At 42.2% G+C, this 26,503-nt stretch overlaps 1 protein-coding gene across 1 annotated transcript; it reads left to right on the top strand.

Annotated features, from left to right (window-relative positions):
- The first annotated feature begins 7,591 nt into the window (after positions 1-7,591).
- On the top strand, positions 7,592-26,460 carry LOC126396021 (transcription factor 7-like 1-B). Its single transcript, XM_050053841.1, has 12 exons — positions 7,592-8,500; positions 10,863-10,932; positions 11,843-11,982; positions 18,274-18,351; positions 20,278-20,395; positions 20,473-20,545; positions 20,630-20,698; positions 22,010-22,126; positions 22,234-22,399; positions 24,097-24,204; positions 24,299-24,347; positions 25,620-26,460. The coding sequence occupies exons 1-12, from the start codon at positions 8,330-8,332 to the stop codon at positions 26,138-26,140; spliced, it is 1,680 nt and encodes a 559-aa protein (XP_049909798.1). The 5' UTR covers positions 7,592-8,329; the 3' UTR covers positions 26,141-26,460.
- The last annotated feature ends 43 nt before the right edge of the window (positions 26,461-26,503 follow it).

Genomic DNA, 26,503 nt, shown 5'->3' with positions numbered 1-26,503 from the left:
CACACACACACACACACACACACACACACATATTAATACACACAAACACACACACATACATATTAATTCACACAAACACACACACACACACACACACATACAAACATATACACACACACACAGACACACACATACACACACACACACACACAGGTGGGCGGTTCAACAAGCCCTGGACTTTCGCCCAGGAGCCGTTGGCGTTGTGTGTGTGATGAACTGAACCGTGAGGTTTTGTTTGACTGTCAAATAAAGACAATTTGTTTATTTTGAAAAAGTCTGTTTCATCTAACGAGCAGGAAGTGTGAGTTTCCTGTGGATACGGAAGTTTATTTTGAAAAGACGCTGCATGTGACGAGCGTAAACATCAGACGCCATATTGTGATGTGAGAGTCTGACAAAGAGGCGATACGTGACGACCTGGGATGAGAACGTGTTGGTTCCCTGTGTGTGAGGCTCAAACAGCGTCACTGAGCTCTGCTCTGATTGGTCCAACCTGAGAGTGGGCTGAACCTGTTGGTGATTTGACGACAGCTGACGACGATGGAAACGCTGCACAGTTATAAGACGCAAGGAGCTTTGAGAACAGCGTGCAGACGTCCTGTCAGACTCTGGGCACTCTGAGCTGGCTTCTGTCTGACGCCACACCTCCTGACTCTGTCACTTGTTTTTAAGGACCTGAGGACGTACGTCAGATGTCACGCTGCTCCCTCCGAGTCATAATCTGATTCAGCTGTCGGACTGAATCACATCCTGAAAATGGGAAGAGTCTGAAATCAGATGAGATCATGTAATCCAGTCTGGATTTTGATCTGGATCAAACCTTCAGTTTGTGTTAGTCCAAACTTTTTGGTCGGACTGAGATTCCTTTGATCCAAAACACTCAGGATGATCCTGATCTCAGCAGATGCCTGGATTCAGGCAATGGATCAGCTGATCAGACAAACGTGGATCATTCTGATCTGGATTAAATGTTCTGAACAACTGGACCCTCTGCTCCTCTGGACCCTCTGCTCCTCTGGACCCTCTGCAGACTCTGGACCCTCTGCTCCTCTGGACCCTCTGCTCCTCTGGACCCTCTGCAGACTTCACACCACTGCAGCACATGCAAGCACATCTTTGATCACCAGGGGGAGGTAGAACATAACAAATCCTTCATACCCTGAAGGATCTGAGTGTGTCAACATTTAACTCAGTGTCAGTCAGTGTGTGACTTCCTGTCTGTGTCTCTCAGCTTTAAGCTCATTGGTTCCTACTAAAGATCTGTAGTTCATCATCATTATCATGTTTGGAGACAAGGTGTGATTATTTGCTGTTGGTACTGAGCTTTATGCTAAGCTAGGCTAATCAGCTCCTGTTCTACAGCCTCATTTACACACACACACACACACAGCTGGCAGACGATCCTGTTAGTAAATGAATTGGTGACTGATGGGCTGAATCTCAACAGTAATTGGCTCCCTGAGGCTAAGCTGCCTCCTCCCCCATCCAGCCTCTCTCCTTTAGCAAGGAGAAGCGTTGGTGCGATGAAAAGTGGTTGTTTTTACCGAGTCGTCGCTGCGTTTCCTGCTGCGTTGTAGGGCTGTCAATCTTCCCCCAAAATCAGATTTGAATTCTTTATGTTTTTTATGTTAAAAATTCAAATAATATTCAAAATTTTCCTTGGTACAGGCTATAGCCTCGGCCTACCACCGCATTTTTATGTTTTTTGTGTTATAATGATGTTATTTTAATATTTTGCATCACATGCAAAAGTGAGCGTCTCCGGCTTGTCAGCGCAGCACTGCCGGAGACGTGTTGCTCCTCCTCACTTCAAGTCGCTGGCGGCAGTGCTGCAACATTGTAAGAACTTATGAAAGCCCTTGTGAACATTTGAATAGTTACACATTAAAACAATATTTATTTGCAATTACTCTATTGAACGACTCCGAAGCACGAGCAAACGGGCTGTGTCACTTCGGATCAATGAGATGCGCCCTGTCATTGTCAGCGCAGGGCTGACAGGGCACCCTCTGCTGAGAGGAGAAGAGAAGAGAAGAGAAGAGAGGAGAGGAGAGGAGAGGAGAAGAGAAGAGAAGAGAAGAGAAGAGAAGAGAAGAGAAGAGAAGAGGAGAGGAGAGGAGAGGAGAGGCATTGTAGGTCTGTTTGTAAACGGGGCTTCTCTTACAGTCATGTATTTCCCAAAAAAACATCTCTTAATGCACGGTAGAACGCCATTTTTTAAAAAAATATTCGAACCTTAGTTTTCAACTTCGAATATGCTCATTTTTACAATAATTCTAATTGTTTTCAAATAGCGAAGTTCGTTCGAAGACAATAAAAATGACAGTGAACACGTTAAAGGAGGTCGTACTTTGTATAAGGTCCACGTGACACATAAATGTCTGATTAAAAAAATAATCCAGGGTTTTTCAGAATCTGAGGTTGTAGAATTTTTATTCCTGTAAATCTGCAGAAGGAGAAAAGTCAGACAAACTTTATGTTCCATATGATGAGCGGACATTTTGGAAGATGATAGCGCTGAGCTCCAGGTGCAGACAGAGCCCCACAGAGCAGCTGCTGATGACCTCACTCCTCAACCATTTCATTCAGCATACATACATGTCATCCTCCAGAACCGCCCACATCACATGACACAAACCTCAGAGACGCCGAGACCAGAAACAAGACGTGTTGTGTTTGAGGAGAGAGTCTGTAAATCAAGTGTGAGCTGCAGCAGCGAGAGTTTGGCTTTTACAGCATCTCATTTCCTCCCTGTTTCTGTAATGAGCTCTGGGCTGAGTAAACACACACACACACACACACACACACACACACACACACACACACACACACACACACACACTCAGTCGTTCTCTTAATGCAGCCTGATGCTAAGTTTCATCACTGCAGAACTCTGACTTATTTCTGACGCACTGAGGACATGTTCATTCTTTAACAGTTCAAAGTTTGTGTTGTGGTTTTCAGTATGTTTCCAGTGACAGGCTGAACCTGAAGTGAAACGTATCCTGACTTCAAAACTTTGATCTGTTTCATTTCTGGTTTTTTTTTTCATATGATTTAAACCCCTCCTAATGTGGTGTTGTTGTGATACTCGCACGAGTTTGAACACTAGAATATTTTTAGTGGACTCGCGTCATATGCGCGTCTTGGCTATCGCGGTGCTAATTGGTAGCTGAAGTTCCAACTGTTCATCTCTCGTGAAAAAGAGCCCTGTCTCACTCTGAAGTCGTCGAAATCTGGCGCTTGGGCAGTGACATGTGGCGCCAGAAACCAACGAAAAAAGGCATCCTTTAATGTTGGCATGCTACACTGCCGGTTGCCGTTGGTGTTCGGCGGCATCAGGGGAAGACACAGCAGGATAAGGATAAAAGTTAAGGTGGGGCGGGAGGGTCCAACAAACACCGACTTTTACCCAAGACAGCGGTCCGGTAAGACTGTAAAGCCAAAACCTGTTCTGTTTTCCTAAACGTTGAAGGAAAAAAAACATCGATACAGTCCAACCTGCCTCCTTACGAGTGCTCAGGACAGCTTCCTTCTTTACTGCCGCCAGCACATTGGTCACGTGATCGCAGCCTTACGTGGGATATGTACGTATTTGGTGCGTTATATTTTGTGGAAAAACATCTGAAAAGTTCAAGAGAACAGCCTGAATGTGTGAATCTGGGATGCACTGTGTCGTGTCGTGACCTCCTGAATCTGAACACGACCTCTGATAACTGAGGTTTTTATTGAACGCTACGAAGCTTTGTTTGATTTCAACACATTTCATTCACTTTGTTAACACATGCTCATCAGTGCCTTAAAGATCCAACCTGAAAACACAAACACACAAACAAACACATGCACAAACATAAAATGAACGCCCCCACTCACAACTTCACTCCTCTCTCCTGCAGAGAACGAGCTGGTGATAATCAGGATCCACCTCCGTCTGTTTCTTTTTATATTTTACTAAATTACAAATTATATCCATCCCCCATTCATTTACTTATCTATTTAATTTTCCTCTTTATTAAACTTCTGATGAGACCTTTGCACATTTGTCTCAGATCATGTCTTTAAAAAAATGTTTGGTTTCTTCAAAAAAAAAAAAAGAGAGAAAAGAAATCACAATAGTTTGTTAGATGATGGCAATTTGTTTTCATTCATTTATTTATTAAATCTGGGGGAAAAATTGTTTTCCTGAACGATGTTGAGAAATATGTGAAACAATCTTTTGAATTTGGAGATAATGAAAAAGGCTTTCCAGTACGGAGGATGAAAGGTGCCAAAGATAAAAAAGAAATTACTTCAAAAAATAAATAAATAAAATGTTTTGTTTTTAAACATTTATTTACCTTTGTATTAATTCCCCGTATCATTAAAGGCTTTACAGTGTTGTGGGAAAATTTGGTGTCAAGAAGAATAATATTTTTTATAATAGTTATTTTAAATCTATATTTAGCAATAAAAATATTTTAAATAAATTACTGTCTAGGGCGGCACGGTGGTGTGGTGGTTAGCACTGTCGCCTCACAGCAAGAGGGTTCCCGGTTCGATCCTGGGTGTGGGAGCCCTTCTGTGCAGAGTTTGCATGTTCTCCCCGTGTCAGCGTGGGTTCTCTCCGGGCACTTCGGCTTCCTCCCACAGTCCAAAGACATACAGGTTAATTGGTGACTCTAAATTGTCCGTAGGTGTGAATGTGAGTGTGAATGGTTGTCTGTCTCTATGTGTCAGCCCTGCGATAGTCTGGCGACCTGTCCAGGGTGAACCCTGCCTCTCGCCCGATGTCAGCTGGGATAGGCTCCACCCCCCCGCGACCCTCAAGAGGATGAAGGTTAGAAGATGAATGAATGAATGAAATTACTGTCTACGTTAACAACAACTGCCAAACTGAAAACAAACAAAAAAATTCACCAAATTTACAAATAAATATTAATAAATATGGGCATTAATTAACTGTTATAATGTGACATTGATATTTGTTTTAATTTTATTCTTTGTTAGTTTACTTTTGCATTAATTCCCCAATTTTCCTATTTAATTATGCTTTTTATTTATTTGTTTTTAAAAAATTTGGAAAGACCCTTGAAAATTTGTCGCTGATCATATTTTTAAAGACTTCATGTTATTATGGGAAAATTTGGCGTTTGGTTTTTTTTCCCCAAAAAAACCCCAAGAAATAAGTAACATTTTTTATTTTCATAATAAAATTGATAAGTATGTTGATTTTTTCATGTAATTTATATAAAAACAACAAAAAAACAACAACATATCTGTTGTTTCTCTGAAGGATGTCGAGCAACATGTGAAACTACTTTCTAAGTTGAAGATATAAAAAAGGCAATCAGGTATGAAGGATGGAAGCTGTCAAAAAAAATATATAAAAATGAATATTGAAATAATTAATATTAAAATAAATGTAGGCAATAATTGGCTGATAAAAGGTGATGATACTGATATTTCTTTTTTAATTTTTAAAATGTATTTACCCTTCATTTAATTACCATTCATTTTCATTTTAACATTTTTCATCTGCCTTTATATATATTTTTTATCACGTTATTTATTGTCCACGAGTTGAAGCAGTGATTTAATTTTGACGTACAGCGAGGTCACTTCCTGCTGACAGAGTCGTGACATGTGGCCGTCCCTCCGTTACTTTCTCTTTCTGTCTGGTTTCCAGATTCGTCCATTAAACACACAAACAACACGCTCGACTTCCTCGGAAACAAAAGAGGGATTTCCTCCCCGTTGGCGCGGCTCTCAGACCTCGGTACACTCCCTGATGAACGTGTTGTGGAGGTCAGCGGTGGCAGGAGGCAGATCTGGGGGTTACGAGTGAGCAGAGGTATGCAGTGACTCCCCCGTCTCTCCCCCGACCCTGTACTGCTCTGAGGGTGAGGATCCTCACAGTGTGGCCCGGAGCCAAACACTGAAGCCTCTGTGATCCACAGCTGCTGCTGCTGTGTGTCCGTCGGTCTCAGCGTCCACCCACAGTTTGGGTTTTAGCGTGACGCTCGTCTCTCAGTTGGCCTGACGGATGGGGCTGAAGACACCGTCACGAACGTGACGGACATGACAGGCCGATCTCTGAGTGACAGAGGTCAGCTGTGAACAGGTCAGGTTTCAGGCCCCGACCACACAGGACGTGTTTCAGCAGCCGGAGGCGACTTTTTGTAAATGTTTTTAATCAGAATTAAACTTTTTGCTCCTCGTGTTTCTGCGCTCTAGGCGCCTGGTGTTTTTGTCGGAGCGCTCTGAACTCGAGTTGAAAAAATTTCAACTCAGAGCGGAAAAGCGCCCCTCTTTTTCCCATCGTCCAATGGGATGATCTGAGAGGCGGGGCTTCTGTGGTGGTCACGGCAACAAGTTCACAGTTGGTAAACAATGGAGGAGAAACTGGTGGTAGTGGTTGCTGGATACCCAGAGCTATACGACTTTACAAAGCACAGTTAGCACCATCTCAATAGAAAACAGCAGATAAGTGCAGTACTGTAAACGTCCATGATGGAGGAGAAGCTCCTGGACCAACTGGTGGTACTCCCCATGATCCAGCCTCTTTTTTAGGGTCTCATGTACCCACACAGATCTCTGTTTATCTGCTGACAGCCTCTCACCCTCAACCAGAGCTACAGACAGCACCCTCTGCCTCAACATGGCAGCAGCTACACACTGATTACTGCAGGATACATACGATAAATAAATAAATAAACACTAGTGGAATTTAATTTCTAGAAAAACAGGCAGTGTGGCTCGCCTCACCTTTTGTAACCTGCAAAACACTGTCTGTGTGATCGGGGCCTAAAGTGAAATTTATACGTCTGTATCAAATCTACACCGTACCCTGACGTGCACCTCCCCAGAAATGTAACTCCACGTCACGGTGACGCAGACCTCCTGTCTGTCTCTGTAAGCTGAAACCATTTCCCTCAGTGGAAACAAAGCTTTGATTTACTTTAATGTCACAGATAAGAAACAATAAATTGTGAAGACAATAAAGCCTCCACACACTGTGTGTGATTTATCCTGGCTGAAATATGAGCAGAGGAAATCTCTGCTAGCTGCTAGGCTGTTGTATTTGTTTGGAAATAAAGACGAGTGTTTGAGATGTTGATGTGAAATCTGTAAATTTTAAACACAAGAACAAAGAAAATATTTGTGAATAAAAAAATATGGATTTATGGATTTAAAAATATCTGAAAGTTTGTGTTTATTTATTTATATTATCTGTTTATGATTTATTGCAGTTTAGAGTCTTTCTTCATATTAGTGGAAGTTGTTCCATTGACTGCTGACCTGTTATAATATTGACACAAATGAGCCACCGTACTGATGAGCTGTGTCTGTTGGTGAGATGAATTAACACTGCACCTCCTCTCTGTGCTCATCTCTAACCTCCTCCTCTCTGCTCCTCCTCTCTCTGCTCTTCCTCTCTTCTCCTCCTCTCTAACCTCCTCCTCTCTGCTCCTCCTCTCTGCTCCTCCTCCTCTCTGACCTCCTCTCTGTGCTCATCTCTAACCTCCTCCTCTCTGCTCCTCCTCCTTTCTGCTCCTCCTCTCTGCTCCTCCTCTCTGCTCCTCCTCCTCTCTGCTCCTCCTCTCTGCTCCTCCTCCTCTCTGTACACACACGGATCAACCTGTTGTCTCTGATCCGGGATCAGTTCAGCGGGCTGCTCCGGTGCTGACGTCACACAGGAGCGCGCTTTGTTGAACTGATCCGGGGTCTGTTGGGACCTCCTCCTCCTCCTCCTCCTCCTCCAGTGTTCCGACCGCCGCGCAGTGTTTTTCCTTCCACTCCACTTTGAGCAGCTCCGTGACTTTCCCACGCCTCCGCCCCGCACGGCTCCGCACAACTCCCTGAATCAGCAGAACCTCCGTGATACGCGGAAACGACCGTTTAAAAGCTGCCGTTAACGGGAGCGGAGCCAGTTCCGGAGCGGAGCACCGATGTCGGGATGAAATCACAGCGGGCCTCGACTTTTTCATGTGGACTAAACTTTTCAGCGGTGCGGTCCGTGCTGTCCGCGGCGGTGAGGCGCTCAGCTCTCCGCTCAACACTTCGCTTTTAACCGTCTGGAGAGTTGGTTTTTACCGATGCGCCGCTTTTTACCGACTCTTTTCTCCGTGGAAACTTCACTCATCAGGAATCCGACGCGTCAGGGAGCTAGCTAGCTCCTCGGCTAGTTTCTAAGCTAGTTTTCTTTCCTCTCAACAGACAAAACATTGAGAGAACTCTGCGTTAACGCTGCGTGCGATGCGCTCATCACGCGGCTAACGTTAGCCGAACATTAGCTGTTAGCACACAGGAGTTAGCCTTTCATGCTAGCTGCCGCGGCTAACGTCCAGACATGCCGCAGCTAACCGGGGCGGACGGAGACGACCTGGGAGCGAACGATGAGCTGATCGCGTTTAAAGACGAGGGGGAGCAGGAGGAGAAGAGGAACGTGTCCTCTGAACGAGACCTGGACGATGTCAAGTCCTCTCTGGTCAACGAGTCCGAGTCCAGCTCAGACTCGGAGGTGAGTTAACTGAGACCAACTTCTGTCCAGAGGAGCTTGTTTGTGTCCGTCCGCAGGTACGGAGGCTCATTGGGCTCAATACTACCTGTGGGTCCATGGGGGGGGGGTTTGCAGAATGTGTTTTATATCTTTATCATTTACGCACAGATTGTTGACGTGTTCACACTAATATCTGTGTATTTACAGAGTTGTTTTATATTTGTTCGTTTGTTATTTGTGGCAGCTGTTTTGAGCTGTGAGTTTACAAGGCCTTGCTAATTAATTTCTACACGATTTGCAAATCTTTCATATTTACATATTTATTTATTTTTGAAGTATTAATTTATTTATCATTTATCCATTTATTATTGAAATTATTATTTATGTTTGGAATTTACAAGCATTTTTTTGTTGTGTGGAAGTCGCAAATTGATTTCTACATAATTTGCAAATCTTTTTATATTTGCATGTTTTTATTTATTTCTTATCCATTTATTATTGAAATTATTCTTTGGGATTTACAAATGTTTTTTGTAGTTGTGGAGGTTGGTTTTATATTTACAGATTACACACTTATACACAGATTGTTGATCTGTACGCACAGGTAATAAAAAGACAAATTGTTTTCCATTTGTTATAATTTGTGTATTTGCAGATCCGTTTTATAGAAATTTAAATGGCTGTATTTTTTTTTTTTTTTTGAAAAATTGTAAACTCAAAAAGTTATTAATTTACAAATATAAAGTGGGACTGCACACCCACAAACAAATTACAGAAATTTAAAAGACAAAAATTAAAAACCCCAAGATTCACAAATAAAAATTTGATTGACAAATATCAGTTGAAAAGTTGTAATTATTGGGAAAAACAGTCACAGGTTTGGGAGTCACGTTTATTTTAAAAATCTTTTTTTTTTTTTTTTTTTTTTTAAAGGAACATGTTTTATTTAAAAACTGGCAGTAAAATAAATAAGCATGTAAAAGAGGTGTTCACTGTACATGATGTGTCCAAGGACCGTTGGAAATTTTAAAATCTATTAATAATTGTGGTTGTTATCCTTAAAAATTGGCAAATTTCACCATTTATTACAGCTACAAGCTGTAAAAAAGAAATGATTGTTTGATTTTCAAACTTCCAATGGTCCTTAGATACATCATGTGAACGCTTCTGTAATGTGTTTATTTTATATTTATTTTACCACTGATTTTTAAAGAAAACACGCCTTTCCAAACCTCTGTTGTTTTTTTGTGTAAACTCAAAAAAATAAATAAATGTGCAAAAATAAAATGGGACTACAGATCCACTAACGAATTTCAAAAATTAAAAAAAAAAAAGAGACTCAGTGTGTGTGTAAACGACAAAACCACAAGATTCACAAATATCAGCTCAATGTTGGGAAGAAATAAAAACACCTGCAGATTTGGAAGGCATGGTTTCTAAATCTTATTTAAAAACTATCTACTAACTTATTTAAAACATGTTTTTTATTTATATATATGTATATATTTAAAGAAAACATGCTTTCCAAACCCACAGTTGTTTTCTTCAAACAAAAAGAATGGTGAATTTCACCATTTATCACAGCCAGAAACTGAAAAAGAGAACAGAACTTTTCCGATGGTCCTCGGCCACATTGCGTGTCACAAGCACTTCTATAGCGTGTTTATTTTGTATTTTTTTTATTTTATTTTTATTACTGCAGATTTCTAAAGACAACATGTTTTCTAAAAAAAAAAAATGAGAAAACAATTTTAAAAGTAAGCATGGCCACGGGTTTGGAAGACATGGTTTCTGTAGAAATCCTGTATCACAGCCAGAAACTGTAAACTGTACTGGATTTTTAAATTTCTGACAGAAATTTTATTTATTTTACAGCTGATTTTTAAAGAAAACCTGTTCTTTTAACAAAAAGAATACTGTTTCTTAAGAATCGCCAAAATACACCATTTATCACAGCCAGAAACTTGGAAGATTTTCTAACTTCCGACGGTCCTTGGACACATCATGTGTGATGAAGTAATGTGTTTATTTTACTGCCAGTTTTTAAATAAAACGTTTTCTTAAAAAAAAAAGATTTTTAAAGAACATGCTCCAAATTCTATGTTTGTGTTTTTCATTTTAGTCACACTGAATCTTTTTGTTTTGTAATTTGTTTGCAGATTTTCAGTTCCATTTAATATTTGCAAAATGTTTGTTTGAGTTTACAAATCTTAAGTTTTGTGGAAGTTTTTGTATGTTTACAGATACACACATTAACACACAGACTGTTGATCTGTTCACACAAATAATATCGACACAAATGTGTCTCTGTAGAAGTGCTGGTGTGTCTTTGTTTATGTGCTTGTGTGTGTGTGTGTGTGTGTGTGTGTGTGTTTGTGCGCAGGTCGACAGGCGCCCCAGGACAAACCCACATCTGCAGAGTAGGACCTCACACACTCACCTGTTTGAAGAAGGTAATGACACTCTCCACCATGGAGCACCAGTGTGACTGTCAGATGTTGTTATATGAACAGGAGAGCTGTTAGTGTGTTTCCAGCTCACAGTGAATAAATCCTCACGTTGAACGGTGCAGCAGCAACAGTTTAACTTCATGAGTTTAATGATGGTGTGAGCAGACGGGGTGTGTGTTTTTGTATCTGCAGAGTCCAGACTGAGACTGTGTAGTCACATTTTGCAACCATGGAGCACCAGTGTGACTGTCAGACATTAGTATATGAACAGGAGAGCTGCATGTTTCCATCTCACAGTGAAGAAGGCGTAGCTGTAATAATTTGACTTTGTGCTAACTGCTAACAGCTAACTGTTGACTGCATGCTTCAGGTTCACAGCAAAAACATCATCACTTCCTGCCTGAGACGAGCTGCATGCTTCAAAATAGAAGCACCAGTGGGTCCACTGTGATTTATTAATTATAACAAGTCTTTATTTAACTTTATTACAACATTACTTTATTTAACTTTATTACAACAGTACTTTATTTAACTTAATTGTAATGAGTCATGTAAGAACTTAGTATTTTATTCGTCGACAGAATGTCAGAGGACGTTTTTAAATATCGCGATACAGCCAAAATATTAGAGTATTATTTTTGCTGATGATGTGGTGAGTCTGGTGGTCGGGGATCAAACCCTCTTCCTGTAAAACATACCAGTGACATGTTTGGTTCTCTGGTCAACGGGCTACACTCCTTCTTCTTCTTCTTCTTCTTCTCTGAGTTTATTGGCGACTCTCAAACCAACTTTAAAGGTGAACTGCCACCAGCTGCACTGGAGTGTGTCGACGCTGCCGTGTTACATCAGTCAAAGCATGACGATGAGCTGATGTTTGTGTGAGTGTGACTCTGCTGTTGACCTTATCCCTCAGCCCTGAGGAGGCAGCAGCAGGATGGCGGTCTCTTCCAGCCCTCGCCGTATGTGGGATACCCCTTCTTCATGATCCCGGACCTGGGCAACCTCTGCAGTCCATACCTCGCCAACGCAGCTCTGCCACCAAGTGCCAGGACGGTAAGTCTGCAGACCCACAGTTACATTTACAGTTCCTCCCACAGCGTCCAGTTCATGGCTGAAGTCATCCTGATTGGTTCATTTTTTATGTCTTAGCAGCACTGAGAGCCGCGGCTGGAGGTGTTGTGTCCTCAGGTTGTCTGTTGTCTGTCCCGTTCATGTGAACGTGAAATCTCAAGAACAGCTCGAAGGGAAAGCTGTTGTGTTTTTGGTAAAACACAACAGCTTTTCATCACACTGACGCAGCAGGAAGTGACGACCATTGGTTGTCTAGGCAAACCTTTAGTCGGGGGCAGCCCTAATCGTTACTCACCCACCTGACAATGTGTTTTAAAGAGTTTTTCTTGGGTGGGCACATTCAGTGTTTTTAGGTTCCAGATCTTGACATCTGACTGCCGCCTGAACGCAGTTCAGCGTAAACAAGCCATCGTCAGTTGGACGCTACCTGAACCATAATACAGGCTGTTTACTGTGCTCAGCAAGTGAGGCAGGAAGCAGAGCCAGCACGGAGACGACCCGTCTGCTGCTCACCTCCACCTCCCCTCATCGACGTGACGCTCACAGCTCGACAGAAAAGACTACATATATGTGAATGTCTCGTAACAGCCTGATGATTAGAGGTGATTTATATATATATAGATCCCAGGGGACATTTTTTAAAATTGATTATTAATTATAGGTAGATTTGATTTAGTTGAAATATTAATATTGTGACAGAATCTGAATCTCACTCTGAAACAGGATTTATTCTTGTGTGGCAGAGCCTGTGGTGGTGTGTCTGTGTCGCTCTGCAGTTACACCTCCTAAACACTAGTTGGCAGCAGGGTTTCTGTGAAGTGCTGTAAAGTTTAGTTGATTCAAAACACACATGTAACTCACATGAAACGTACATTAAACGCACATTAAACACATTAAACACACATGTAACACACATGAAACACATTAAACGCACATGTAACGCACATGAAACACATTAAACGCACATTAAACATGGCTTAATAGAGACAGTCTCAAACACAAATCAGCTTCACTATAACTCGCAGCATTCACAGACAAACACTTGTCTTTATCTGGACACATTTCCCCACAAATACAACATGCTAACGTTATTAGCACAAGCCTATGGCATTTTACATTGTATAAATTAGCCGTCAGGCTACAGTGTCAATTCAGCACAGAAGTATAAATTCCACCTGAGTTACTGTTGTTGTTCAGAGACTGAAGAAATGAGAGATCATTTTTCTTTAGTTTTTACCGAAGATTTGAAACAAACTGAAACTACATCACTGATTTTACCACAGTTCTATGTTCTTCAATTAATAATAATATATATGTGTGTGTATTTACTAGTTCGTCATGTCGTCAGGAATATAGTTAATGCAGAAATACCCTGAAAAAACCTTTATTAGTCCAGATTGTAAAATAATTGAGTGGTTGGGGACCAGACATCAGAGTCAGCTGGGTGCTGTTACTGTGCCGCAGTAAAGAGGAAACAGACCTGACTGTCAGAGAGCTTTGTTGACTGCAGGTCATGTGATCACCCCCACACAGACGTGTCACAGCTGAGCAGCAGTGAATGGACGGAGGGGAGATAAGCTCTGTGGTATGTGTGTGTGTGTGTGTGTGTGTGTGTGTGTGTGTGTGTGTATGTGTTTAGTTACAGTTGGTCCCTTCCAGCAGGCAGAACAATCCCACAATTCCTCTGTTTACTCCACATTGTCTCCAGAGTCTTAAAATACTGAGAGGACAACGTGTGTGAAACAGCGTACACACACACACACACACACACACACACAAACTGATGAATGTCTCACACCACGCTAAGTGATGTCTCAGGAGGTGAGAACACAGTGTTAGTGTGATGAGCTGAATATTCTCTCTGCTTGGGCTGAAACGATTCCTCCAGTTACTCGAATAATTCAATTACTAAAAAACGTATTTCTCTGCTGTGTCTCATGAAACTTGTTTAGTTGAATATTTCTCATTTATGCAGTAGAGTATTGTGTGCACAGAAACATGGGACAAACTGCGTCCTGTATTGACTCAGTGAGGGACAGGACATTTGGTTTTCTAATATAGGATGATCCCATATTATACAGGACGGGTGGCAGCTAGAGATGTGCGTGATTAACCATATAAACGATTAATCCGTATCATACCACACGGCACAAAGTGTCTCGTACTTCAGCAGCATTTAAAATCCAACATGGTTGTTAAAGATTGTGATTAAAGGCTTCAAAGGGCTCTGAATGCACACAGTATGTTTGGGACAATGTTTCAAACACTTAACAATAAATTGTCATAACTTTTGACTGTTTTCTGAGTGTTTTCCTTTTTTAGACTCGTCGACAAGTCTTAATTAAAATTATCGTTTAGTGAACAGAGAAATTAGTCACCAGGAACAACTCTAGTGGCAGCCCTGTCGTCCACATGCCTCGGTGTGGCGCTGGCGTCAGTCACATGACTTATCCTCAGTTTTAATATCCTGACTTTTATCCAGACCTCAGCAGAAAAAAAGTTTCAGTTTTTCCTGGAAAATAAGAGTTTGTAACTTTTGCAGACGCCGCTGCGCTACTCAGTCAATTCATTAACGTCACTACTGAAAAGCTGTTTGAATCAGAAAGTAGTGACGTCACCACAACGCTCCTGAGAATGCTGTTAAATTCGTGCCCAACACTGGTTAATTTTGGCAGCGTGAGAAATGGTGCCGTAGCGTGAGTGCGTGTGAAATCAGTCATTTGTGCGAGTCTGCTCGAACTTTAATAAAAGGAAACCAATCTGTTGCTCATTCTCTCATTTTAGAGACTTTCCTTATTTTCTCCTTAAATACTGCCAAAGTAATTTAATAAAAACATGCAGTATTTCTCATCCGATTACTCGATTAATCACCAGAATAATCAATAGAATACTTGATTACTGAAAGAATGGCTAGCTGCAGCCCTGCTCTGCTGTTTGTTGGTGTTTCTTTGTCTTCAACATGAGCTCAGTGAACAGCAGTGGGCCTAACAGCTCTCCCCCTGTAGTCACACTCTGACTTTATGCTTCCCTCAGTAATAGACTCTGATTGTGTGTGTGTGTGTGTGTGTGTGTGTGTGTGTGTGTGTGGTTTCTCTGGTATTTCCAACAGCTGGATCCAGTTAGTGTCTCAGAGTGGGGGACGGGACGAGGCTTCACAGAGGCAAATGTGTTGAGATGTGATGAGCATGTGTTTTGTCGTCTGAAGCTGAATAAGAGGAATTATGAGGGAAAATATGATCAGTCGTAGTTAATCAGTCAACATGGCGGCTGTTTGGTGCCTTGTTTTGTCGACTTCGAGCATTTATTGTTTCCCTCTTTAGCAGTCGGTGTGTTTCTGTCTACGTAAAGGTCCAGTGTGTCAGAGTCAGGAGGGTAAAGTGGCGTCCAGCTGTGAGGATTACAGATTACTACCAGCTGGAACTTCTCCTGGTTGGACTTAAAAACGAGTATATAATTTATTTTGGTCTGTAAATCATCAGGTATTACTCTACAGATTAATGTAAATAAAGTAACAGCCTGATGAACATGAAACCGTAAAATAAAGCAGATATGTAAAGTAAAAACAGGACTGCAGTCGGCGAGACTCCACTGCTACCTGCTTGAGTGCGGGCGCCCTGGCTTTTGGACTGACTCTGGAGAAGGAGTAGATGCGCAGCTCGGCGTGGCAGGTGGTGTCGTACGGAGAAGTTCTTGGGCGTGTGTTGCAAAGTGGCGCCAGAACTCGAGAAGCGAGCACTGTGGTGTCTCCATAGAGATCTTGTGGAGGAGGTGGATTCACTCGTCTGTGCCTTTCGAACAATGGCTGGTTCTCATCTGACCTCTGCTGGAGCAATAGCGGCGAGGACAGGAAGTTAGTTTGTTTAGGTGGCTCGTAGGCATGAGCAGACTGTCCGTAGAGCAGTGTTGGGTGTGGTGTCCAGCCTCTTGACTGGAGCATGGTACTGGCGTCTGAAAACACCAAGCCCTTGATGGAAATGCACCGTGTCTTCATCATGGCTCCCCACGTGTTACCAGCTAGACGGCGTATCAGTGCAGCACAGGTGGGTGTCTTTGCCTTGACGCTGACCAGGTGTTGTTTAAATGACAGTGTTGTGTCGAGCTTCACACCAAGATATGTGGGGAAGGGCTGGAACTGCAGCCTGACGCTGTCGATCATGATGTTTAGTTCGTGGGTCGCTTCTTTCTTGTTGAGGTGGAACGTTGATGTTACGGTCTTCTCAACACTGAGCTTGAGGCACCAGTTCTTCAGGTACGAAGACAGGATGTTCATGTCTTCAGAGAAGCCCTCTTCTACTGCTGAGTACAAAGGCCAGGTCATCTGTGTAGCCGTACTTCCTTGATTGCATTGCAGGTAGGTTGTAGACAAAGATGTTGAACAGCGGAGGTGCCAGCACTGAGCCGGACACCGTTAGTGAGCTGTCTCACCCTGCGGCTTTGGCCGTTGCTGGTGAATAGCCAAAAGCTGCGGTTGCTCAGTATCTCCATAATGAAGCTCACCATGTGCTTGTCTTTGGATGGTCTCTAGAAGCTTCATATTTAGGCCACGCAGCCAGACAGTGTCGTGTGCAGCTGTGAGGTCCAGGAAGACAGTGCCAGCCTTCTCTCCCGCCTAGTAGCTGTCTTCTGTGTCTTAGCTCAGGAGAGTCACCTGGTCTGTTGTTGACCTACCGCTTGTTCTTTGGGCAGCTTGGGGTCGATCACTGGGTTGAGATGTGCCAGGATGAGACGTTCTAGGAGCTTGTATGTAATGCACAAGGAGATGGGCCGGTATCCTCTGGGGTCATCAGGCAGCTTGTTTGGCTTCGGCAGGGTGATCACCTGACAAGGTGCCAGATCTTTGGTAGCTTTAAATAGTGGAGACACATTGCTGAATAAAACCTCACTTCAAAATATCTGAACTTTCCCTTTTAATTTGAGCCCTCTGAGCGTGCTCACACACACTCTTCAAGTTTAACGTCTTGATTGTGATGTCCATTTCGGCCATGACACAGCAGAGCTGTTATCTGTGACTCCTTCCTGTCCTGTGTGAGTCGTGTGTTCCTGCTCATGTCAGTGTGTTCTGGGAGTGTGAGTCCTGTTCAGCAGAAACAATGTAAACATGCAGGAGATGAGCAGCGTTACACGATGTTATCTCACCCGTTATCGAAGGTAATGATGTGTGGCAACAGCATCCTGCACACTCGGATGTTTGCTCCTGACGTGAGGCTGGACTGAAAATAAAACCACAGTTCACAGCCGAAGACGTTCAGTTCAAAACAATTCTAATTCATTGAACCCCCCCCCCCCCCCCCCCCCAAACNCCCCCCCCCCCCCACCCGCAAACCTGACATTTATTGAGGTGGTTAAATGTATCTGAGTACATTTACTCAAGTACTGTAACAACACATTTCAGGTTCGTGTGCTTTGCTTGAATATTTTGTCATTTCACTCTCGACTTCTCCTCCACGTCTCAGAGGTATAACAAGCAGTTACATCTCCAAACACCAGTGAATGTGATATCTCAGGAACACCTTACATTATTCAAATTTGGCACAAATGTCCACTTGAACTAAAGAATGAACCAGTTAGAATAAGGTAGTCAAAGGTCACTGTGACTTTGCATCTGTCTCATTCTTGTTAACGTGATATTTAAGAACACCTTGAGGGAATTTCTTCACATTTGGCACAACCGTCCCTGTAGGCTCAACGATAAACTGATCAGAATTTTGTGGTTGAAGATTAAAGGTCAAGGTCAGAGTGAACTTATCTGTCGCATTTCCATGAATGCGGTGTCTCAAGAACACCTTAAGGAAGTTATCAAATTTGGCACAAATGTCCACTTGGACTCAACAATGAACTGATCAGACGTTGGTGGTCAAAGGTCACTGTGACCTCACAAAACATGTTTTTGTCCATAACTGAAGAATTCATTCACTAATTCTGACCAGACTTGACACAAATGTCTAACAGGATAAAATAATGAAGGTCAAAGGTCAGCTTGACTGTGACATCATCATGTTTTAACGTCATATCTCAGGAACAGAAGGGGAGACATTTGGTCAGATACTGAATTGGTGACTCTAATCTTGAAAACTGTGCTGATTGTATAGATCTTCTGTGTGTGAAGCATCCATGTTTTCACTGACATGGATGGAGACTGTCAGAGACACTGGACTGGTGGGCGGAGTCATACAACCACAGGGTGGACTGGTGGGCGGAGTCATACAGCCATGGGGTGATACTTTCAGTTTCGGCTGGTTGACCCTCTGTCCCTCTCTGTGTCTGTGTCCACAGTACCTGCCGTTCCAGTGGCCTCTGCTCGATGTCCCAGGAAGAGCAGCGTTACGAGACTCTGCTGCTCCGACACACCTGGTAAGACACACACACACTTACATTCACACCTAGGTACAATTTTGATCACCAGTAAACCTGCAGCTCTGTGGACTGTGGGAGGAAACCGGAGCACCTGGAGGAAACCCACACTGACACAGGGAGAACATGCAAACTTCACACAGAAGAGCTCGAACCATGAACCCTCTTGCTGTGAGGCAACAATGCTAACCACTGCACCACCGTGCTGTCATACAGACAGGAGTTGATATTCAGCACCTGAACACAGTTTGGTCTAAATGTGTGAATTGTTTTTATCTCAGGTCAGTTCCCTTCATCTCGTCAGATATCTGATTTTCAGCCAAGCGTGTCTGCTGTCATGCCACTGCCTCAGAGGAACTCACCTCACCATCACAACCAGAACAAAACCTGCTCTGTCCAGTTAGAGACGGGTCACACGAGGTGTTATATCCTGCCTGTGTCACTGAATGGTGACGCTGCAGCTACAAGTGTTTGTGGAGCTGCTTTCAGTTCTTACCCTTTGAAAACCAGTGTCCCACTGATGACTGCAGGAGATCACTGTTTGTATAATTCTGTATTTACATCCATGTGAAGGAGAGATCAGCAGCAGAAAGCTGAGGCGTCTCTGTCATCATGTCATTACTGTACCTGCTGTGCAGACGTGGTGACGTTGCTTCAAGTATTTCCCCTGCAGGAGACCTTTGTCTGCATAATCCAGCTCCTGCACTTCCTCCCAGCTCACACGTTTAGGTTCAGATAATAATAATCAGCTCCTGATCTGATCGGACTGATCAATGTCTCGTGACTCCTGAAGAGAAGAAATGAACAGAGCTGAATGTTATCAGTTAATCACGATTTCCCGTCAAACGGGGACTTCCTGGAAGATTTTTACTTCCTTAAAGACGCACTTTATCTGCAACTTAACTACTTGTCACATAAATCCTTCAGTAACATCATCATGTCTTTAAACTCTAAATGACACTTGTCTGTTTCCTGAACCAACACAGAGATTCCTCACTCAGCATTATGACACCAGAGGGTGCGCTTTAACACCAAGCGCCTCAGTCCTGACGGCATCACTCAAGTGACGTTAAAGTGCACCCAACAAAATAAAATATGTAATCAACATGTATTCATGTGGAGGGCAGGTAGCTCTCAAAATAAAAAAGTTTGTGTGACTGTCTCGGTCTTCGTTTAAGTCACTCCTAAAAACGTACTTCTGTGAGAAAGCGTATCTTGATTTTATCTGATCTGATCTGATCTATTTAATAACTCTTGTTGATGTTATTTCACATTTGTTATCTTAATTTTAGCTTTGACCTTCCTTATTTTATCTTTTACCAGATGACATTTGATGATGTTATTGGGTGTGAATGCCAAAGCGTGTGTTTCTTTATTATTAAACCTGTTCACATTATTTAAACTATTCCTACTTCCTCACCCTCTCCTTACACACTTCAGCCAGCATTGCAGTGTAGCGTCAGCTTTTCAAAAAACCTTATAATATTCCACATCAGTCATACATTAATAGTATTATTCAACATTTAAAGGGTGCATTGAGGGGAAGCTTCAGCATTGAGCATTCACACCTGCAATTTCCACAGAGATTGCATTCTCTAGTTTGTTTTATAATCTTTGTGTTTTCAGTGTGTTTAGTTTTATTGTACAGCTCGTTGTAACTGTGTTTGTAGAGTGATATATAAATAAGTTATTAATTGTTATTATAGATAGTTGACGTCTCTGTGAGGGAACCAACTAATACAGGAAACCAGACTGACTGTACCTGATGTGTTGCTGTCTCTGAGGGTGGAGGTGGTGTTATTGGATGCTCACAGCTGCTGTTACTCAGAGGAGAAATGCTGCCACCTGGTGGACACATGGCATCACTGCGTCCCCATTAAACCACCTGGTGTGTGTGTGTGTGTGTGTGTGTGTGTGTCTCGTCAGTCTAACAGCGTGCCGGTGGTGCAGCACCCTCACATGACCCACCTCCACCCGCTGCTGTCCTACAGCCCGGAGGCCTTCTCCCCTCAGAGGGCCTCACCTGGCTTCTCCCCTGACGCAGGTGAGTCTCACACCAGATACACCTGAGCAGGTAATCACACACTGATGACTGTAACTGTGTGTGAATCTCACCTGCAGGTATGTCGAGGACGCCCTGCTACCCGGTGTCTCCTGGAGGCGTGGCTCAGATCCCTCACCCTCTGGGGTGGCTGTGAGTAGAACACGCTGTCTACGTAAACACGTGACTGTTAGAAAAGTCCGCGGGACGTTTGACCGTCTGATTGTCTCCATGCAGGCAGGGACAGACGATGTATCCCATTGCAGGAGGCTTCTCACCTGCTGCTCTGGCTGTGAACGCGTCCAGGTGAGTGTTGTCTTCACCTGTCCAACCCCTCATAAGGTCGGGGTCGTCTTTAAGCCTCCGTGTTGGAGTTAGCCGTGGGTGGAGACATCGTGTTTTACAGGTTGTCTGTCTCATTCTGGTGAACACGTGACTTCAAGAACACCTTGAGGGAGTTTTCTCAAATTTGACACAAACGTCCACGAAGACCTAACCATGAACTGATATGATTTTGGTGGTCAAAGGTCACTGACTCATCTGTCTCATTCTTGTGAACATGATATCTCAGCAACACATTGAGGGAATTTATTCCAATTTGGCACAAACGTCCACTTGGACTCAAGAATGATCTGAATAAACTTTGATGGTCAGAGGTCAAAAGGTCAAGGCCGTGCTGACCTTATTTGTCACATTCTTGTTAAGATGATACTGAAGGAACACGTTGAGGAATTTTTTTCAAATTCGGCACAAATGTTCACTTGGACTCAAAAATGAACTGTTTAGATTTTGGTGGTTGAGGGTCAAAGGTCACTGTCACTTTGTGTCTGCTTCAGTCTCATGAACAAGACATCTCAAGAAGACCCAAAGCATTTTTTCTCCTCAAATTTGGCACAAAGGTCCAGTTAGACGTTTTGAATCGATATGATTTTAGTGGTCAAAGGTCAAGGTCATACTGACCTTGTCTGTCACATTCTTGTGAATACGGTATCTCAAGAACACCTCAGGAATTTTTCATCTTTGGCACAAACATCTACTTGGACTCAACAATGAACCGATTGGAATTTGGTGGTCAAAGGTCAAGAACACTGTGACCTCATATGTCTCATTCTTGTGAATATGGTATGTCAAGAACACCTCTGGGGAGTTTTTTCAAATTTGGCACAAGCATCCACTTTGACTCAAGAATTAACTGATGAGACTTTGGTGCTTAAAGTTCAAAAGGTTAGGGACACCCCGACCTTGTTTGTCCCATTCTCGTGAGCGCGGTATCTCAGGAACAACTCGAGGGAATTTTTTCAGGTTTGGCACTAACATCCATTTAAGTCAAGTATGAACTGATTAGAATTTGGTGGTCAAAGCTCAAGGTCACACTGACCTTGTCTGTGTCATTCTTGTGAATGCAATATCTCAAGGACACCTTGAGGGAATTATTCAAATTTGGCACTAACATCCATTTGGACTCTTGTTGAACATTGTGGAGAATAAAAACTTCTCTGATGAAGTTTTACTGTTGATTTTATTTATTGTGAAATGTTGCATTCAGCGCAGGTGAATATGAAGTTGACTTATTTTGACGGGGTTTAACTGAATGTTTGATGTGTGTCTGATCGGCAGCCTGGTGTCAGGTAACTTCTCTCCACGATTGGTGTCGACCCCCCAGTCGTCCATCCCCCACCCGGCCATCGTCCCCACAGCAGTGAAGCAGGAGCCTGGAGGCAGCAGCCAGCCGGGGTACCGACGCCTCACCACACGCACACACGTTTAACTGTTGCGTGTGTGAATGTTTTAATGACTGTGTCGCAAACACCGTGGTGACATGTTCTTCTTTGTTGGTGCAGGAGGTCAGTGGCTGACGTCCCGCAGGAGAAAGAAGAAGAGAAAAGGCCTCATATCAAGAAGCCGCTGAACGCTTTCATGTTGTACATGAGGGAGGAGCGGCCCAAAGTGGTCGCTCAGTGCAAAGTGAAGGAGAGCGCCACCATCAATCAGATCCTTGGACAGAGGGTACGTCTGTCAGCCTGTCTGTCAGTCCGTCTGTCAGCCCGTCTGTCAGCCCGTCTGTCAGCAGCTATGACCTGTTCAATTTATTAGAAACTCCTGATATGTCAAGAATTAACTCAAAATGTACAGTGCCAATAATTTGATACTAAAGTCGTGGTATTTTGACGATAGAGTTTAAATTGTAATGAATGTTTCGGAAATAAAGTTGTAATATTATGACAATAAAGCTGAAAATGTACGAGACAAAAAGGTATTTAATTTTAAGTATAAATGGATGATATTTAGTGAATATATTTTCAGAATAAAATCGTAATATTTCGAGTATAAGTTGAAAAAGTCCTGGAAAAGTCCTAATATTTCTAAAACAGAGTCCTAATATTTGAGGAAAACATTCCCAGAAAAATGTCCTGATACACTGAGAATCAAGTCGTAATATTTTGAGAACAGAATTGAAAATTTACAACAACAAAAAATAAACAATTTGATAATAAAGTTGTAATATTTTGACAGTAGAGTTTACCATTCACAATTTAAAAAAAAAATCTAAAAAAAAAAAAAAAAAAAGTAATAATCAGAGAGTTAGGAGTCATAGTGCTTAGTAAAAAATGTTGTTATATTATGGGTATAAAGCAGAAAATGTATGAGACAAAGTTATTATATTTGTATGTAGTATGAAGTCGTATTATTACGAATTTAAAAAAAAAATTTAAAGTTGTAATAATTGAGAATAAAACTGTAATAGTTTGAGTTAAATGTTAAAAATGTCCTGGAAAAAGCAAAATTTCCACGATAAACTCACAAAATGTGAAATGAGAACAAATTACTCAAGATAAAAAAGTCACAACACTTTGAGAATCTAATCATAATATTTCAAAAATTGTCACAATATTTTGAGAAAAAGTTGGAAATAGAGTATAAGTCATTATATTTAGAGAATATAGCATATTGAATATATTAAATCGTCAATATTTTGATATATTTTCTTCAATAAAGTCATAATATTCTCAAGCAAAACAATCTTAAAAAATACTTACACTTTATACGTACTTTATACGTTATATTTTGACAATTAATTAAAAATTGTACGAGGAAAAAAAAGTACAAATAATTTAATAATAAAATCGTACAATTTTTAGAATTGGGTTGAAGATTTTTCAATGAAAGTTTTTGTATTAAGAGAAGGAGTTGAAAGTTATCAAACAAAGTCGTAATGTTTTGTTCATTAAGTTGTAAAATTATTAGAAAAAAGCTTAAAAAAAATAAACTGAGAAGGTTTTGATGTTTGGAGTATACATTTATAATGTTTCAATAATAAAGTGGTAATATTTTGTTGATAATTGAGAATAAAATCATAATATTTGAGGTTAAATTCAACAATGTTAAAAAGTAACTATTTCTACAATACAGAGGAAAAAATTACTAAAAATAAGTTGTAATATTTCAATATTAAGGCTGAAAAATCAGAAGGTGAAGTCAAAGTTTATGTATAAATATTTAATTTAAACATTAAAAAACAAAGTTTCTGTTAAAGGTTAAAACGTATCAATAATAAAGATTCAAGTTGGTATAAATTCAGAACTTTTCAGGCGTAAAGTCAAAACTGTCTGTGCGCTCCAGCTGTTATTTAATGAAAGCCGAATGATGAGCGTGCACGTAACGTCTCGGCCGTGTCCGTCTGTCTGTCTGTCTCCCGTCCACAGTGGCACTCGCTGTCCAAAGACCAACAGGCCAAATATTACGAACTGGCTCGGAAAGAGAGACTCCTGCACTCCAAACTGTACCCGGGCTGGTCGGCCAGAGACAACTACGTGAGTCCAGCTGATCTGTGTCACATGATCACGTCAGCACGCTGACATCATCGGCTCATGTCACACGTCTGTCTGTCTGTCTGTGTGTCTGCAGGGCAAGAAGAAGAAGAGGAAGAGGGTGAAGAGTGAAAGTCAGTTCGAAGGTAAGACGACGCTGCTGATGGTCACACAATAAATAAATGCATGTTGTCCTGGGTTGAGTTCTCTCCTGCTGGTTTTAGATGGATGAATTTCATTGTTGGTTCCAGGTCCCGTCTGTTTGTATCCAGATATTTTTATAAACAGATAATTTCCCCTCCGTTTAAGAAAACAAAAAAATCTGTCCACACGACCTGGTTTTATAAAAACTCTGTGTCTCTATCGGAACACTAAAACGACTCCAGACGTTCACACAGACAGTGTTGCTGCTGCTGTAACTTCTGTATTTTCATACTCCACATACTTGGAGCCGCACAGCCGCTGCATCATCAACAACATGATCCTGCAAACATTTCACAATAAAAGCAGCATTAACAAATGAAGGGATTCTGTTCACAGAAATGTTGTCAGGGGACTTTTATTTTGAAACGGAAACCGGAAGTGTTGAGATTTCCTCTGCTCATATTTCAGCCAGGATAAATCACACACAGTGTGTGGAGGCTTTATTGTCTTCACAATTTATTGTTTCTTATCTGTGACATTAAAGTAAATCAAAGCTTTGTTTCCACTGAGGGAAATGGTTTCAGCTTACAGAGACAGACAGGAGGTCTGCGTCACTGTGACGTGCAGTTACATTTCTGAGGAGGTGCACGTCAGGCTACATCGTGGATTTGATGCAGACGTATAAATCCTGCCTTGGAGGGCGTTTTAAAAAATTACAGTACCTCAGACTCTGTTTGCCTGGACGAGAGGCCCAAACGTAGAGGAAAATGTGTTCACAAAGATATCTGGATACGTACAGACAGGCCTGAAGTCTTTTCATAAACTCAAGGTGATCAGTTGATTAATTGATTAGTCAGAAAATTAATAAGAAACCATTTTGATAGTGGAATAATTGTTTTGTCTTTTGTTTAACGTGCTGGTTTGATCCCTCTGAAATGTGAGAATTTGATCCTATAATATTAGATGATAAAGTCAATGGGACATTTCTCACTATTATCTGTCTATTATATTTTATTCACAGTTCATCAATAATTAAAATAATTGATACTGTTTATCTTTGTATTGTTTTATTTTTCTTTGTTTTGTTGTTCTTTGTAAAGTGTAACCACAAAATAAAACTCAGCTCAGACGTGGTTCATGTTGAGAAGAATGAAGAAGTGAAAAACTTTGCTGGTCCTTCGCCTCTTATTTATTATTTATTTATTTGTTTATTTATTTATTTATTTCACGTAACAGCTGAAGGGTGACGAGTGTGTTTGTGTGTTTGTGGTCAGATCCTGCGGAGGACCTCCCCCCTCAGCTGAAGAGACCTTGTGTACCACCTGAGGAGACGCCTCACACACACGCTCCACCCCCACAGACTGCGCACACACAGCCCCGCCCCCACCTGTCACAGCCACACACCATCTCCCACCTGACGCACACACACCTGTCCCAGGCCAGCCCCGCATCCTCCCTGGACTCCCCGGCGACACCCACCACTGCGCTGGCCTCGCCCGCCGCCCCGGCGCCGACGCACACCGAGCACACACACTCCTCCTACAGCGGACACACGTCGCCGTACGGCGAGCAGCTGCAGCCGCTGTCCCTCACCACCAAACCTCACCGGACCGCCCTCCCTCTGAGCCGCGACACCCCCACCTCCTCACCCCACACCGCCCCCTCCAGGTGTTCACCCCCTCCTCCGCCCTTCCTGGTCCCTCCTCCTACCTCCGCTCACCAATCAGCAGGGAGCTCCCACAGTGCCTTAGCTCTCTCACAGCCGTTCTCTCTCAGAAGAGCCAATCAGCTGTGAGGAGCAGGATTCACTTCATCCAATCAGAAGAAACACAAAGTGATTCGTACCTCTTTTTTAACGCTGTAAATACGCCCTCTCTTTTTTAAACTTTTTTTATCAGCACGTTTTATATTAGCGAGAATATAATTGGTCAATATTTGACTGCATCTCTAACTCCGTCAGACGCTGTGTTTTTGTAAACTTTCACTTTTTCTAGTTTTTATGAACGATCGACTTGTAATGAAACGAGGTGTGGCACCGGGGTTTGTTTGTTTTTCACCTGTTAGTTCTGAGTGGTTTTTTTTCTGCTTCTTCTGTGTTAATAAATATTCACTGAGTTCTGATTCGCTGCCTGAGTGATGACCGAGCTGAAATGTGTCT

This window comes from Epinephelus moara, chromosome 9 (genome assembly GCF_006386435.1).
Source record: "Epinephelus moara isolate mb chromosome 9, YSFRI_EMoa_1.0, whole genome shotgun sequence".
NCBI lineage: Eukaryota > Metazoa > Chordata > Actinopteri > Perciformes > Serranidae > Epinephelus > Epinephelus moara.
This window is presented reverse-complemented; position numbering and strand designations above follow the sequence as displayed.